Source organism: Moschus berezovskii, chromosome 17 (genome assembly GCF_049115385.1).
Source record: "Moschus berezovskii isolate FMDL1 chromosome 17, NW_MosBer_1.0, whole genome shotgun sequence".
Classification (NCBI taxonomy): Eukaryota; Metazoa; Chordata; class Mammalia; order Artiodactyla; family Moschidae; genus Moschus; species Moschus berezovskii.
The window spans coordinates 48,312,252-48,327,209 of record NC_142476.1 but is presented as its reverse complement, the minus strand read 5'-3'; the positions used below and the strand labels follow the sequence as shown (position 1 = coordinate 48,327,209).

General features: G+C 46.9%; 1 protein-coding gene across 6 annotated transcripts in view; it reads right to left on the bottom strand.

Annotated features, from left to right (window-relative positions):
• PIK3CD (phosphatidylinositol-4,5-bisphosphate 3-kinase catalytic subunit delta) overlaps positions 1 to 14,958 on the bottom strand; it is a 62,484-nt gene that overhangs the window by 13,210 nt on the left and 34,316 nt on the right. For all 6 annotated transcript variants that reach the window (XM_088845433.1, XM_055419512.2, XM_088845434.1 and 3 more), the window contains exon 2: positions 1,004 to 1,176. In XM_088845433.1, the coding sequence (XP_088701559.1) occupies positions 1,004 to 1,144 (141 nt within the window). In that variant the 5' untranslated portion in view covers positions 1,145 to 1,176. The remainder of the gene's footprint in view (positions 1 to 1,003; positions 1,177 to 14,958) is intronic.

The following is a 14,958-nucleotide window of genomic DNA, read 5'->3' as shown; positions in this document are numbered from 1 at the left end:
AATTTAATTTTTATAGAAACACCCAGGGGACTTCATTAGTGGTCCAGGGGCTAAGACTCCATGCTCCCAATGCAGGGGACCCAGGTTCAATCCCTGGTCAGGGAACTAGAGCCTGCATGCCGAAACTAAGACCCAGTATTTAAAAAAAGAAAGAAAGAAATACCCAGGAAGGGAAGATTTAAAAAAAATAAAACAAAACTCAAGTATGGTTCATTGCGTCTCTTTTTTTTTTTTGCTCCCAAATGTTTTCAAATCCGGGGCTAAGGCCTTGTCCTCTGACATGAGCCATGAAGTCCCAGATAAGCCCTTGGAAAGGTCACAAGACACTATGTGCCAAATACCATCCAGACGTTTTATCCTTTGACTCAGTAATCCACCATGAAAATGATTCAATAAAGCCAAATACTATTTCCAAAGATGCTGTTGACTATGATGACAGCTCTGAAGACAAAAGACCAGTAAAACTCTTACGTGGCCGTGGATGGGCTGTGGTTTCAAACATGAGGGCAGTCATGGAGAGAATGAAAGGCACCCCTGGGAACCAGCACCCTGGAGCTTTCACGGGAATCGAGGGAGGGACGACACGGCAACCCACTGTGGTATTCTTGCCTGAAAAATCCCAGGGACAGAGGAGCCTGTTGGCCCACAGTCCAAGGGGGTCGTTAAGAGTCAGATACGACTGAGCACGCATGCACGCAACGTGCAAGGATAAGGGCAGGAGCTGAATTTGGAAAGATAGTTAGATTCTACTGCAGGTTTTAAAGAATTCTTGCACATTATTTTTATCTTTTAATTTTTTTTTTCCCGGCCACACGTCGAGGCTTGCAGGATCTGAACCCAGGCCCCAGGCAGAGAAAGCTCAGAGTCCTAACCACTGGACCTCAAGGGAATTCCCATGTCTTTTAAAATTCATAGCAGAGGATCTCAAATCTGAGACGGCGAGACTTTTTCTGTCTCTCTGAGTTCCAAGCTCTGAGGACTAGTTTTAAGGTCGAGATCGTACCTTCTTGATAGTGCTGAGGTTGGCATTTCGGGACACAGGGAAGTTCAGATAGACCCCCGTGGGCAGCAAGAAATCAACTGCCACGTTCTGATTCTCCTCCTTGGTCCAGAATTCCATGGGGCAGTCAACCCCGGGGGGCATCCTGCTTTTTCACTTCTTGGATACCAGTCGTCCTGCAAAGGAAGCAGAGTATAGTGAGGCCCTCAGGTGTGCTGAGTGAGTCCTTTAAAAGGACCCCTTGAAAACACGAACTCAGGACCTCTGCCAGCAGGAGGCTCAGGATGGAGTCCCAGCCAGGAGGTGGCTTGTGGCTCCTGCTGCCCCAGGTCACTGTCTAGGCTGAGCGGCCTCTCATCATAGGCAGGCACTGTGTCTGCCTCCCTCAAGGCAGTGCCTACAGTTTAAAATACCAACAGGACTTCCTGGAGTAGGAAATGGAAACCCACTCCAATATTCTTGCCTGGAGAATCCCATGAACACAGGAGCCTGGCAGGCTACAGTCCATAGTGATGCGAAGAGTCAGACACAACTGAGCACGCACACAGGACTTCCCTGGTGGCCCAGAGGTTAAGAACTGCCTGCCAGTAGAGGGGACATGGGTTCAATCCCTGGTCCGGGAAAATCCCATATGCCGCATAGCAGCTGAGCCCATGTGCCACAGCTACTGAGCCCATGCACTTTAGAGCCTGTGCTCTCCAGCAAGAGAAGCCACTGTGATGTGAAGCCTATGCACCGACCCTGCTCTCCACAATAAATTGAGAAAACCTGTGCGCAGCAATGAAAACCCAGCACAGCCCAAAACAAACAAATAAATAAAAATCATGAAAAGACACCAACAAACCCATGCCAAATCATTTTTCTCAAGAACACACACATGGGAGACGTCACCATGGCTGCTAGCCGGTAAAGATGGAAAATGGCAGGATCACTGGGCAGACAACCCTGGATTTGAGAAGGACCGAAGGCTAAAGTTCTTTGAAATTTTACGACCAGAAACCAAGCAGCTTTGACCATCAAACAAGTTGCTGAAATAACTTGAAGTGAAGTGAAAGTTGCTCAGTTGTGTCCAATTCTTTGTGACCCCATGGACAGTAGTCCACCAGACTCCTCTGTCCATGGAATTCTCCAGGCAAGAATGCTGGAGTGGGTTGCCATGCCCTTCTCCAGGGATCTTCACAATCCAGGGATCAAATCCAGGTCTCCCGCTTTGCAGGCAGATTCTTTACCATTTGAGCTACTGGGGAAACCATACCAAACTCCCTCTCCAGCAAGTAACAAAATGTTACAGACGCAATTAGAGGTCTCTGAGTCTCTACCCAGCTCTGGTTCCCACCACCTGGATTCTGGTTGTTTACAGTTTCCATGCATGTTTTTATCCTTTTATTAGACTAAAATGTATCCACAAATGAGTCCTAATATTTTCCATGCTTTCAAAGCATTGTATGATTAGTGAGCCTTCTACACTTTGTTTTTGCCACCCAGCATTGCAATCTAGATTTCCGCATGCTGATACATGTAACTCTAATTCACTAATTTTAACTCCTGGGTGATTTTTCACTGTGTAAATAAACCACAATTTATTTCCTCCCCCCTTCTTTTGTTAAGGAACTTCGAGGTTTGCGTCTATTTATTTGGCTATTACATATTATGCTACAACGTATATTCTTGCATACATCTCCTTGTATACAAGTGTCTTGGTGTACAAGTGTACTCTTGGTGAATGTTATCTAAGAAAAATATAATTTGAGCTACATGTGTAATATCAAAGTTACTTTTTAAGTAAAAAGACACAAATAAAATTAAGTTAGTAATCTATTTTATTTAACCCACTGTATCCAAACTATGGGGCTTTCTAGGTGGCATCATTGGTAAAGAATCCACTTGCCAATGTAGGGGACGCAAGAGACATGGGTTCCATCCCTGGGTCGGGAAGGGCCCCTGGAGGAGACATGGCAACCTGCTCCAGTATTCTTGCCTGGAAAATTCCATGGACAGAGGAGTCTGGCGGGCTATAGTCCATGGGGTTGCAAAGGGTCAGACATGAAGGAGTGACTGATTATGCATGCATCCAAACTATGGTCATTTCAATGTTATCAGTATAGAAAAATTACTAAGATAGTTTACCTTTCTTTGGTGTTTAGTGTTTGAAATCTGGAGTGTATTTTACACTCATAGCACAATTTGGACAGTAGGTTTTCATTAGAAATATTTCATCTGTATGTAGATTTCATACAACTTAAAGGTTAAAACTCTGCCTGCAATGTGGCAGACCTGGGTTTGACCCCTGGGTTGGGAAGATCTCCTGGAGAAGGGAATAGCTACCCACTCCAGTATTCTGGCCTGGAGAATCCCATGGACTGTATAGTCCATGGGGTTGCAAAGAGTCAGACACAACTGAGCGACTTTCACAGGTTAAAAAAGTAGGCTCATTGACTCAAGTTGTTCCAAGTATACTTAAGTTTTTCAATAACTGAATCAAGTATGAATTCTTACATTTAAATGAATTAAATAAAATGTTTTAAAATTCCATTCCTGACTTACACTCTCCACATTTCAAATGTTCAAGAAAGAATCATAGCTGGTGGCTGCCATATTGTACAGCACAGGTGATGGGTAGGTGCCTAAGAGTGGAACTGTCAGATCATAAGTATAATCTGTGACAAGGGGTAACCACATCTTTAACCTTGTAATCTCCATATCTTAGTTAGCACTTGGCATTGTCCAATTTTCTCATTTCTGCCAAGCTGGTGGGCACAAAATGCTCTCTTGTTTTAATTTTCATTTCTCTATCCATAAAATGTTTACCTTCGGCAAATAACAGGCTTATAAACTTTTCCCTTTTTTGTCTGTTGCTATTGTTGTTCACTAGAAAAGACCCTGATGCTGGGAAAAGATTGAGGGCAAGAGGAGAAGGGTATGACAGAGGATGAGATGGTTAGATAGCATCACTGACTCAATGGACATCAGTGTGAGGAAACTCCAGGAGATAGTGAAGGACAGGGAAGCCTGGAGTGCTGCCATTCATGGGGTTGGACACGACTTAGCAATTGAACAACAAATTGTTGTTTAGTACCTAAGTTGTATCTGACTCTTTTGTGACCCCATGGACTGTAACCTGCCAGGATCCTCTGTCCGGCGATTTCACAGGCAAGAACAGTGGAGGGGGTTGCCATTTCCTTCTTCAGGGGATCTTCCTGACCCAGGTATCGAACCCACATCTCCTGCATTGGCAGGTGGATTCTTCACTGTCTGAACCACCAGGGAAGCCCTGGGGTTGTCTTTTGCCTACTGGTTTGTAGGGTTTCTTTCTATTCTTTAGATTCAGTTCTTTAATTGCTTGGATGAGTTGAGAATATCTTCTAATTTGAGTCATCTTTTCATTTTACTTATGCATCTTTTTAAGGAGCAGAAGTTTTGAATGTTGATGTAGTCAAATCTTTTTCCTTTATGTTTCATAAATTTTAATCCTTTAAACAAATACTTCCTTACCCTAAGGTCACATCCGCTGAGATTGAAATGACTTTAAAAATAGCTGGAAGGAAATGCTTAGTTTGAGAGAGATGTTCTTCTGGGGGCTCTGCCAGTGGGGCCCAGGCCTCACTCTTGGTTAGATGTAGAAGCTGCACTGAGCAGCAGGACCAAGCATGCGCTACCATGTCACCACTGTTGGGATCCACTTCCTCTGATTGTAAAACCACATCCTACTCTGGGTTCCTCTTTCTGAGAATGGCCAGGCCAAAGGCGTTTTTTTTGTTTGTTTGTTTATTTTTAATTATTCAACATGTGGAGGATCATCAGAAATTCTGGAAAAATCCATTTACAATGGTTTGGCTGAGCTTCGGCAGTCGGGAGCATTTTTGACCACTTGATCCTGAGGTTGAGACAAGCACCTGGGGCAGGAGCTCCCCAGGACTCTAGCCAGAGAGATGGATAGGGCTCTGGGACACAGGCATTCCTTGCTTTCCTGCCCTCAGCGCTGTGGGAAGCCTTCGACTATCCCTATCCATGCACGATGCAGGGAAACCTTTTGATATTAAAAACTAATTCCTGGGCTTCCCTGGTGGCCCAGGGGTTGAGAATCCACCTTGCAGTGCAGGGGATATAGGTTCGATCCCTAGGCCAGGAAGATCCCACATGCCCCAGGGCAACTGAGCCTATGCGCCACAACTACTGAGCCTGTGCTCTAGAGCCTGAGAGCCACAACAACTGAGGCTATGCCCTGCAACTACTGAAGCCTGCATGCCCTAGAGCACACGCTCTGCAACAAGAGAAGCCATCGCAGTGAGAAACCCCTGCACCGCAACTAGAGTAGCCCCCATTCTCTGCAACTAGAGAAAGCCCTCGCACAGCAACAAAGACCCAGTACAACCAAAAAAAAAAAAAAAAATTTACAAACAAAACAACTCATTCCTAGAAGAGGAAGACTCGTGATGGTGTGGGCAGGACAGAATCAAATGCCAGAGGGGACAGGAGGAAGATGGGGACTCTTTCCCCTTCTGTGGGCCCAGGACCCAGGGTGAAGTTACTAACAAGCCCCATTCTCCGTGAAGCCCAGACCCATCACTCTCAATATAGATATGGGACTCAGATGCCAGCTAATCCAGAGACTGTAGAACTGCTCCAAGAATGCGGATTGGCACAACCACTTTGGAAACTGTTTAGCAGGATCTATTAAAGCTGAACACATATGCCCCGTGTGTGTGTGTGTGTGTGTGTGTATGTGTAGTTGCTCTGTCGTGTCCAACTCTTTGCGATCCCATGGACTGTAGCCCACCAGGCTCCTCTGTCCATCGGATTTTCCAGGCAAGTATATAGCAGTGGGTTGCCATTTCCTTCTCCAGGGCATCTTCCTGACCCAGAGATCGAACTGGGGTCTCCTGCATTTTTGGTGGATGCTTTACTGTCTGAGCTTTGAGAGAAGCCCAAACACATATGCCCTATAACCCAGCAATTAATTCTATGTCAAGGTACACGCTCACCAGAAATGCTAGCACATGTGTGCCAGAAGATGCCCCAAAGAGTACAGCACCACTACTCATAACAGTCCCCAAATGGAAACGTGCCACATGCTCATCAGTAGTAGAATGGAAAATACTACTTCTCCCCATGAAATTCATATAGCGGTTTCTTCTCCCCATGGAATTTGTATAGCAATGAGAGTGGATAAGCTATAAATTCAACATATAAGTGAATCTCACAAATGTAAGGCTGAGTGAAAGACGTCAGGTACAAAAGACTGTGCTCAACAGCCCATTTATAAGGAGAACAAGCGCCGGCAGAACTAGTCTGTGTAGGCAGGTGAAGAGAGAGGGGTTACGGGGAGTGAGGAGGGCAGTTACCCCAGGGAAAAGGGGCACAGGGGTGCTGGTAATTTTTCTTTTTTTTTTCTGGGAGCCAGGGACCTTTCACAAACTCATTCCACTCTCAGTCTAAGTGGCTCGGATGGGTTGCCTTCACTCCTGGGTCCCCAAGTGGCCTGAGACCCAGGCCCAGCCAATCAAAGCCCTGTGTCTTCTCTGGCCTTGGGGACTGGACAGGAAGCAGGAATGGGACGTCGGCCCAGCCAATCATATCTCTCTGGCTACACTGATTCCAAGATAGGCATGTGACTATTAAGTCCATCCAATTGGTTTTGACATCTGGGCTTCTTTGGGGACTTTCTCCTGGGGGAGGAGAAAAGAATATCTACCTAGAGTTGGGCTTCCCAGGTGGCTGAGTGGTAAAAAACCTGCCTGCCAATGCAAGAGATCTAAGAGACGCGGATTCGGTCCCTGGGTCAGGAAGATCCACTGGAGGAGGGCAAGGCAACCCACTCCAGTATTCTTGCCTGGAGAATCGCACGGACAGAGAAGCCTGGCATGCTACAGTCCATGGGGTCGCAGAGAGTCGTACATGACACACACACCCCCTAGAGCTCCTGGTGACCACCTGCTGCCCTGAGGACTGGGACCTAAGAAAGAACCCATGTGGAGGAAAGCAGAACTCTGTACGCAATGTGAAGCAGAGTCCTGAGGACAGCCTTTGATTACCTGGATCCAGCTATGCCTGAAACTACACTTTACCTTGGACTTTGCGGTTCTATCTGCCAAACTCCCTCCTCTGCCTTTTTTTGTTGTTGTTAACTTAAAAGTAGTTTGAGGAGGGTTTTCCACCACTTGTAGCTGAAAGTATCTATTTCCACGACTAAAGTAGCACATTCCTTTTGGGAAGCTGCTAGTGTTTGGAGAGTTCTTTCCTTGGAAACTGGCCCACGTCTAAGAGCCAACCCCCGTCCTTTGTGCTGCCACCCAGAGGCACATGGAGCTGTTATCTGCTGGCCCTCCTGGAGGATGGTAGTTCCAGCGTGTCTGTTCTCCCCACAACGCAGATTTAGACCCTTTTGCCAAAGTTTGGTATTCCAAGAAAACAAGGTGCTCCAGATGGGGCCTGGCAGGCCAAGTGTAGAAGAATGTTCTGGGCACCAAACTCCCATTTGTTTGGCCTGAAAGTATATCAGGTTTCCCGCCCCTGCTCTCCCAGCCTACCCCACAGAATGTTCTCTGGTCGCCACATCACCAAGCTTGGGGGCTGCCAACCCTCCAGATATTTCTCACAGTAAGCCAGGGTCTCCCAGCCTATGTGTGTATGCAAGCTAAGTCAGCGCTTCAGTCGTGTCCAACTCTTTGTGACCCCATGGACCATAGCCCATCAGACTCCTCTGTCCCTGGGATTCTCCAGGCAAGAAAACTGAAGCAGGTTGCTATGCCCTCCTCCAGGGGATCTTCCCAACCCAGGGATCGAACTATCTGCATTGGCAGGTGGGTTCTTTATCACTAGCACCACCTGGGAAGCCCCTCCCAGCCTGTACAGGAACACTAATGTCCTGAATCTGAATGCAGAAGTTCACAATTATTCTCATGGAATAATTTGCACTCATGAATGGAATTTCATCTCACAGAAATAGTCTGCACTCATGTATTATCAGATTTGACACTTTGTATATATCACTCAGGCTGAGATGTATTAGTTTATTCAACTAGTATTTATTAAGTGCCAGGAATCACAAGAGGTGTTGGGAACACGAGGTGAATGAGACAAAGCATCCCTCTCCAGAAAGAGCTTACACACCCGTAGGGGAGACACAGTAGATGAGATGGATGTTTCTGCAATGATGGATCAAGGCGGTAAATGGCAGATTGTCAAGTGATGATGCGAAGAAGGACAGCAGGAGGGGCTACCACGTGAAGAAGGCTGAGAAAGACCACTGTGAGGGGAGGACACTGGGGAAGAAGACCAGGGTGAGCCATCATGTTCAGAGCAGACAGCAGGCGGTCCCTTGCCTCTGGAGCATGTGTGACAGTGGGATGAGATGGGCTGAGGAGGTCAGCGGGGACCAGTCTCATTGAGCCTTCACAGGGAAACACCTGGCTTTCACTCCAGGAGTGATGCACAGTCCTGGAGGGTTTTAGGCCAGGGAGCCACCAGATCTGATTGGCATCTGAAATGATGCTATTGGCTGTGGCTAGGAAGGGCTGGACAGTAGGAAGCCGGCAAGGAGGAGAGTGTGGGGCAGCTTGTGCTACAGATGACTGTGGCTTGATCTAGGAAGAGGAGATGGAGCTGCTGAAAGGAAGGGAATCATGTACATCCAGGAGCCGGTGGGGGGCAGGGGTCGTCAGATGTGGGACAGTGAGGGAAGGAGCAAGGATGACAGGCATGCTGGGCTTGGGAGACTGGCTGGATAGTGGATATTTACTGAGACAGGAAAGTATACTGGAGAAACAGAATTGGAGGGGATTGAAATAGCAAGAGCTCCATTTCAGACACACCGAATCGGAGTTGTTTACTGAGCATCCCAGTGGAGACATCCAAGGGGCAAAGTCACAGGAGAGCTCAGAGGATACATCTTTGGGGTCATAGAGACATCACTTGGGGTCAGTAGGCAGCCATGGAGCCATGGGGACAGGAGGGTGAGTGAGGGCCAGGACCACCCTCTGGGGGCCAAAATGGGATGGACCTAAGAAGAACAGTGAGCCATCCTTCTCACTCCGAGCCATCCAGAATTTTGAGAGAGGGCTTTTCTATTTATCCGCATCTGAATCATTCATAAAAGATCAAAGAAAACTGGACCAGAAAGAGCTAGCTTCCTTTCACTTTCCCACTTCCGACCAGTACCATCCACAGAAGAGCTATGCGGCAGCAGAGCCATCCCGGCTGGGGGACTGCTGTCCCCATCCTCTTTGCAAGCTGTTCCAAGACATTCCTGGATAGATGCACTTTCTTTGGCCTGAGAATGAAGAACAGTTTCTCAGCTGTGAAGGTCTGAGGGGTCTGACCTGAGTCTTAAGTGGTCGGCAGAGGAATTTCTCCACAGGTTTTGCTAAAAGGACATCTGCCAGCCCCATCCTTCCTCGTACCTCTGGAATGTTTCAGGGGGCCCTAAGTTATTTCTAAGTGTGTTAGTCGTTCAGTCATGTCCGACTCTGCGACCCCATGGATTGTAGCTTGCCAGGTTCCTCTGTCCATGGAATTCTCTGGGCAAGAATACTTGTGTGGGTAGCCATTCCCTTCTCCAGGGGATCTTCCTGACCCAGGGATTGAACCTGGGTCTCTCACATTGCAAGCAGATTCTTTACCATCTGAGCCACCAGGGGAGTAAGTTATTTCTAAGAGAAAAGGGCAAATAAGGGATGTAGGATCCCAGAGCCACAAACGGGATGGGGAGTGAGCCTATAGCCCATATGGCTCCTCGGCTGGCAGACCAGCTGCTGTCTCTAGCTCAGGGCAGCTGAAGGATCCCTTCATTCCTGCTGAAACTCCACTGTGTATGGGGGTGGGGGCAGGGTTGGGGAGCTCAAAGCCAGCATCTCCCGAGTTGGCTGGACTTCTACCTTGTCCCAGTGGCTATCCCAGATGTAGCTGATATGCTCACCAGGAACTGCTGCTCAGTCTTTGTCAATGTAAAAACTGTCATTTTAATGTTACAGTCACATGTCCTGGGAAACAGCTTCCCAGGGGAATACATGAGTCACTCTCAGCAGGCTCTGTGCAAGGGATAGGCAGCCGCAGAAGGGAAGTTGTGTCCCGCTTGTTTGAGTGATAAACAGTCTTTTCCCTAAAGGATGCCCTGGGCAAAACATGCCCTGTACCTTTGGATGTTATTCTAAAGCAAGAGTCTAGCAGTTCCCCTGCACCACTCCTATGAACCTGCACACAGAGAGACATTCGCGTCCTTAACCTGAGGACAAACCCTCTGCCCAATGTCTGGATTTCAGAGCCTGAAGTTACAACCCAATTAGCACAAGGGAAGGAGCCTCAGTCTCAGAAAGTTGTAGAAGGTGGTTATGCCCACAGTCAAGGATCTACAGTAAAGTGGAAGCAGTGAGATTTTATTTTCTTGGGCTCCAAAATCACTGCAGACGGTGACTGTAGCCATGAAATTAAGAGACTTGCTCCTTGGAAAGAAAGTGACAACAAACCTAGAAAGCATATTAAAAAGCAGATGCATCACTTTGTTGACAAAGGTCTGTATAGTCAATACTGTGGTATCCAGTAGTCATGTACGGATGTGTGAGTTGGACCATTAGGAAGGCCGAATGCTGAAGAATTGATGCTTTCAAACTGTGGTGTTAGAGAAGACTCTTGAGAGTCCCTTGGACAGCAAGGAGATGAAACCAGTCAATCCTAAAGGAAATCAACCCTGAATAATCACTGGAAGGACTGATGCTGAAGCTGAAGCTCCAATACTTTGGCTGCCTGATGTGAAGAGCCAACTCATTGGAAAAGACTTTGATGCTGGGAAAGACTGAAGGCAAAAGGAGAAGGGGGTGACAGGATGAGATGGTTAGATAGTATCACTGACTCAATGGACATGAATCTGGACAAACTCTGGGAGATACTGAAGGACAGAGGAGCCTGGCATGCTGCAGTCCATGGGGTCACAAAGAGTAGGATACAACTTAGTAACTGAACAACAACAAGTATCTGCCATCCACCCAAGATGGGAGAGGAGGTGAGCCAGCAGCCACGTGACAAGGGGCTGGGGACCTCAGGGCTGGCCTTCCATATCACACTGAACAAGCAGGGTCCACATTGGGCCCCTTCAGTTCAGTTCAGTTCAGTCGCTCAGTCGTGTCCGACTCTCCGCGACCCCATGAATCACAGCACGCCAGGCCTCCCTGTCCATCACCAACTCCCAGAGTTCATTCAAACTCATGTCCACAGAGTCGGTGATGCCATCCAGCCATCTCATTCTCGGTCGCCCCTTCTCCTCCCGCCCCCAACCCTTCCCAGCATCAGAGTCTTTCCCAGTGAGTCAACTCGTCGCATGAGGTGGCCAAAGTATTGCAGTTACAGCTTTAGCATCAGTCCTTCCAATGAACACCCAGGATTGGCCTGGGTTTATTTTCAGGACTTTTCAGCCTCAAAAATTCCTGTTGCTCCAGGCAGCCTCCCATGGAGAAAGAAATGAACACTTTTCCTGTTGCCCACCTTAGATGGAAAGTGCCAGCAAATGAGTACACGAGAGGCGGAGCGGAAGAAGCCTGACACAGAGGGGCCACCTCCTGGTGAACCTCCTGTATGCTTACTCCAAAGGAGTTTCCAGGAACCACCCCCCTGCTCTGGCTGCTAAGAGATCCTCCAACCACCACCTCCTCCCAGAGACCCTCAGGAAAAAGAAGGTGGGGCCCTCCTCACCCAGAAGGCTGTAGATCCCCAAGTCCTTATTTATTCCTTCACTAGCCTGTTCATTCACTCAAAAATGTTTATTTGAGCACCTTCCATGTGCCCATCAGGGAATGGGACAGGCACCACTCCTGCTCTCATGGAATTTTTAGTCTAACAGGAAAAAACAAAAAAATGAAAAGAAACATTTGAACAGTCACAATGATTTCAGATAGTATAGGCTTGGAAAGTGATAAAACGGGGGTTTTCTGGGAGGGTCTCCTTTGGATGACAGGTCAGGGAAGGGTCCTCAGGTGAGATTATATTGCAGGTGAGGCACAAATGATAAGAAGGATCCAGCAAAGCTCTATGAAATAGGGCTTCAGGCAGGTGGAAGGGGAAGTGCAAAGGCCCTGAGGCAGGAGACCAGGAAATGAAAGTCATGGATGAAGGGGAGTCTGGGCAAGATGATGAGGCTGATCCTGCGGGGCCTTCTAGCCTTGGCGAGGAGTCAGGCTTTGTCACCACTGCAGCGGGAAGTCACCAGGGGATTTTAGGCAGGGGATAGAGATGGCTTGACTTTACGCTTAACAGAGAAGACTGCTTCGGCTGCTGTGAGCAAAATGGAAGGATGGGAAGCAAGGATGGAGGTGGGAAAGCAATGGGGCTAGGGACCCGGGTCAGAGCTGGCAGGGCAGACGAATGAGGGAAGGTGTTGGGCCCTGCAGGCCACAAAGCACCCCGATCCTCTGTTCGTAAGGAGCTGGCAGGCAGGCAGTCCAACAGCCCAGCCTTGAAACCTGCATCTTCCTCCTTCTTGAAAAGAATGAGGCCACAGGCCAGAGGGAAACTGCATGGCCCAGGGCCCTCATCAAGCACACTTTTAGGATAGATGTGCTATTCTTCCAAACTACAAATACTTTCTTTTTTTTTTTGGTCCAGGCAAGTTGGACATCCCAAAGACCATCTCACGATGAGGAAGGATGGGTTTGTCTGGAGGGCTGTCTAACTCCCCAGCTCCTGCCATGAGAAAAAAAGGGGTCAGAGGAGTGAAGGATGGGACAAAATAACAAAGTAATGGCACATTGTGCAGAAGGCATTTCGATGTTCCCCTGGAAGGTAAGCTGAGGACATGCACTGCCTTACTCCCTGGTCTCCTTGTCTACCCACTTCTGCCTCCTTCACTTTTAAAAAAAATACATTTTATTTAATTACTTATTTTTGGCTGTGCTGGGCCTTAGTTGTGGCACCTGCGATCTTTGCTGTGGCAAGCAGGCTCTTCACCGTGGTGCACAGGTTCAGTAGTTGTGGCTCAGGCTTAGCTGTCTCACAACAGGTGGGATCTTAGTTCCTCCACCAGGGATCGAACCCTCATTCCCTGCATTTGAAGGCAGACCACCAGGGAAGTCCTCTTTCTCACTTTTTTTTTTTTTTTTCATTCTCTCCCATTTTAAATGTATCTCCTTTGAGTCCAAAAGAACAGTAACTTCTAATTTGAATATTTTAAAGAGGAAACATACTCTCAGCGGTGAGAAACCAAGACAGACAATCAGAGAAGGAGAGGGGTAGGGCTTTGGAAATTCTGTTCTATGTGGAAAGAAAAGAAAGACTTCTGACTTCTGCTGCATCGGAAAAAACAAGCCAATTGTCTGGCAGAAAATTCTATCTCAACAATCTCCTAGGATGCTCAGTTCATGGTGCACCTAGGGGGCTCAGCACTGTATAGAGAAATTGAAGAGAAAGATCCAAGTTCTCATATCTGGTCAATTTGGGGAACTGTCCTAGGAAGCAATTCAAAGGCAAAAAAGAAAAAGCTATATGCACAAAGGGCTAACCTGGTGGTTCAGCTGGTAAAGAATCTGCCTGCAAGGCAGAAGATTCCGGTTCAATTCCTAGGTTGGGAAGATCCCTAGGAGAAGAGAATGGCTACCCACTCCAGTACTCTTGGTCTTCCCTGGTGGCTCAGGCAGTAAAGAATATGCCTGCAATGCGGGAGACCTGGGTTAGGTCCCTGGGTTGGGAAGATTCCCTGGAGAAGGGAACGGCAACCCACTCCACTATTCTTGCCTGGAGAATTCCATGGACAGAGGAGTCTGGTGGGCTACAGTCCATGGAGTTGCAAAGAGTTGGACATGACTGAGCAACTTTCACTTAACCTATATGCACAAAGATATTCATTGTGGTATTATCTGTGAAAGTTATAAATCAAAAACAATAAAGAGAAACTTCCCTGGTGGTCCAGTGTTTGCGATGCTAAGCTTCCAATGTGGGGGGCCCAAGTGCGATCTCTGGTCAGGAAACTAGACCCCACAGGGCACAACTAAAGTGTCTTACGTGCTGCAACGAGGATACTGAGTTGCACCACAGCCAAACAAATAAATATCTAAAATAATAATCATAAAGAAATGGCTAAATAAATTACCATATATACAACAAGAGTGAATACAGTCACTAGAACAACACCTGTGCATACTACATGACACTGCAAATAGACCCCACATTAAATGAAACCAATACAGCACATATAGTTATCATGGCAACATATGTTTGTGGACAAAACCTTTCAGTAAGCAAAGAGAAAATGAAATCAGCTGTATTATCAGTGGAAGTGGCTATTACAATGATTTTCATACCTGTGAAAGTTATGAAAGCACATGATTTTTAAAAGTAATTAAAACTAAAATGCTCGCAGCGAAAAATTAGCAGTTCCTTGACCTCCACATCTGAACATACCATCCCCAATTTCAGTTGTTTTTCTGGGTACTCATCTCTGCATTTCTAAATAATAGCTTTATATTGATAATTTTTGATCTTCAACTTTTAACTTTTCTTAATATTTACTTATTTGTTGCTGCATGTAGGCTTTCACTAGTTGAGGCAAGCAAGGGCTGCTGTCTAGTTGCGGTGCACAGGCTTCTCATTGCAGTGGCTTTTCGTTGCTGAGCATGGGCTTTAGAGCACACAGGCTCAGTAGTTGCAGTGCATGGACTTAGTTGCCTTGCAGCACGTGGAATCTTCCCCGACTATGGATTGAACCCGTGTCCCCTGCATTGAAAGGCAGATTCTTAACCACTGGACCACCAGGGAAGTCCCAACTTTTAACTTCTTATCTTAGAAGATAAGTTTGTGCTTTACTGCAGCTACACACATGCACGGATCCTCTCTCCCATCTTCTAGATAGAGTAATGTGATCATTTTTTGTTAATCAAACTTTAGTGTTTCCATTATTATAACAATGTAAATATTGTTCAGAGCTAAGCCACATACTTATGATTTCCTTTCTTTTTTAAAAAAATATTTATTTATTTGGC